This window comes from Apis dorsata, unplaced genomic scaffold, assembly GCF_000469605.1.
Source record: "Apis dorsata unplaced genomic scaffold, Apis dorsata 1.3 scaffold_1184, whole genome shotgun sequence".
NCBI classification, from domain to species: domain Eukaryota; kingdom Metazoa; phylum Arthropoda; class Insecta; order Hymenoptera; family Apidae; genus Apis; species Apis dorsata.
This window is the reverse complement of record NW_006264281.1, coordinates 81,594-83,595: the sequence shown is the minus strand read 5'-3', so window position 1 is coordinate 83,595 and position 2,002 is coordinate 81,594. Positions and strand designations below refer to the sequence as shown.

At 22.4% G+C, this 2,002-nt stretch overlaps 1 protein-coding gene across 1 annotated transcript in view; it reads left to right on the top strand.

The window, feature by feature from the left end:
- The first annotated feature begins 855 nt into the window (after positions 1-855).
- The window catches only part of LOC102671009 (MICAL C-terminal-like protein), a 3,290-nt gene continuing 2,143 nt past the window's right edge, over positions 856-2,002 (top strand). Inside the window, exons 1-5 of the mRNA XM_006624943.2 lie at positions 856-1,096; positions 1,196-1,343; positions 1,427-1,536; positions 1,693-1,866; positions 1,993-2,002. Coding sequence (XP_006625006.1) covers positions 880-1,096; positions 1,196-1,343; positions 1,427-1,536; positions 1,693-1,866; positions 1,993-2,002 — 659 coding nt within the window. The 5' untranslated portion in view covers positions 856-879. The remainder of the gene's footprint in view (positions 1,097-1,195; positions 1,344-1,426; positions 1,537-1,692; positions 1,867-1,992) is intronic.

Genomic DNA, 2,002 nt, shown 5'->3' with positions numbered 1-2,002 from the left:
TTTTTTTTTTTTTTTTTTTTTTTTTTTTTTTTTTTAGTGTGTAACTTTAATTAATTTGTTTCTAATACATATGTTCCAAAAATGTGAGAATATCGATTAAAATTGGAAATTCTTGAAATAATTTCAAGCAATATTTTTCTTTGTAAAAACTTTCGTTATAGTTTTAACAAAAAATTATTTGTAAGTTATTGTATAAGTTATTAACAAAAAACGCTGGCTTCTCCTCTTCCACATTATCTTTATCCCCATCTTCTCCTTTTTTTTTTCTTCTCCTTCCCTCTTTTATCAAATTTTCTCTTCCACTTATCCTTTATCATCTTCTTATACATCTCCTTCTTCAAATATATATTATTTATCACTTATTTATTAAAAAAGTTTTATATTCGATTTTTCATACCACAATTTTGAATTTTTATTTTTTGTTAATAACTTGTACACAAAGCCGTAACGAAAATTTCTGCAAAGAAAAATATTGCTTGAAATTATTTTAAGAATCTTTAGTTAATCGATATTCTCATAGTTTTAAGACATTCTTTATTTTATAATACATATATGTATAGATATTAAAAAACTATTGTTGTAAAGTAAAGTAGATGGATGAGTAGTATATTTGATCTTAATATTCTAATTTCATATTAAATTTCAACAATGTATAAATCAACCGCTAATTTATCAATTAATTTATTAAATTACTAAATAATTATTATTCACTATATTTAGGTAGACTAATATATTTATATATTATGTATATTGTAATTGCATCTTCATATAATTTCAATATAAGCTTAATCAATGTATTTCAATAGTTACGGATTTTATTATAATTTTTCTCTTCAATATTAAAATTAATTATTTAAGATAAATTAATTAATTTAAGAAATGAAATATTTATTTGTATTTATCAAACACTATTGTAAGGAAAACATTACTACAATATATTTTCTTTTTCAGCTTGATAAAGTCTTATCACCGAAAATGAACGCTAGACCAAAAAGTGTTTGCGAAGGTATGCTCACAAGAAACTTTTTAAATGAAAATCCGCCGCCAATTCCACCGCCACCCCTTATTTACAGTATTCCTACTACACAAATCTCAGGTATTATTTATAAAATATAAATTATTGTAACAGATACATGAAAATAAAAATTATAAAATATAAAAGTTCATATTTTATATTTCGTTTTATTTTTAACAGATGATAGTTTATCAGATGATGATACAAAAACAACAGCAGTATCGACATCATGCATACATAAAGCCACAATAACAGAAGGTTCATGTAATAGTATTTCACGTAAAACAAAAACTACGAAACGAATAGCTAGACAAGCACAATTAAAAAGGTATATAAAAAAAAAAATTTTATATTGCTATAAAATAATTTAATAATTTATAATTAAAAAAAAAAATTAAAAATATTCCAAAGATTGCGTATGGCTCAAGAAATACAAAGAAAATTAGAAGAAACAGAAGTTAAACAAAGAGAATTGGAAAGCAGAGGTGTTAGCGTTGAAAAAGCTCTTCGTGGAGAAGGTGGTAAGAATCCATAAATTATTATACATTATGATATTATACAATATTATAAAATATATTATATATATTATAAAATATAAAATATTTATACTACAAAAAATATTATTATTATAAAAATTTTTTTCGAATGCTTAAATAAAATGTACTTATAATATTTAGAATGCTCCGATCGAGAAGAAGCAGATTTACTCAGAGAGTGGTTTGACCTTATGAAAGAACGTACAGAATTGCGTCGATATGAAAAAGAGCTTTTAGTACGAGCTCAAGAGGTTCAACTTGAAGATCGCCATGAAAGATTGCAACAAGAATTACGTGAACGCTTAGCTGATGATGGTTAATATTTTATTATAATATTTATAAATAATTAGCAATAGTTATTTAATATTACATAATATTATTAATAATTATTATATAATTTTATTAATGTTCTAAAAAAATAAATATATTTAAATTTTACAGATAATAAAAA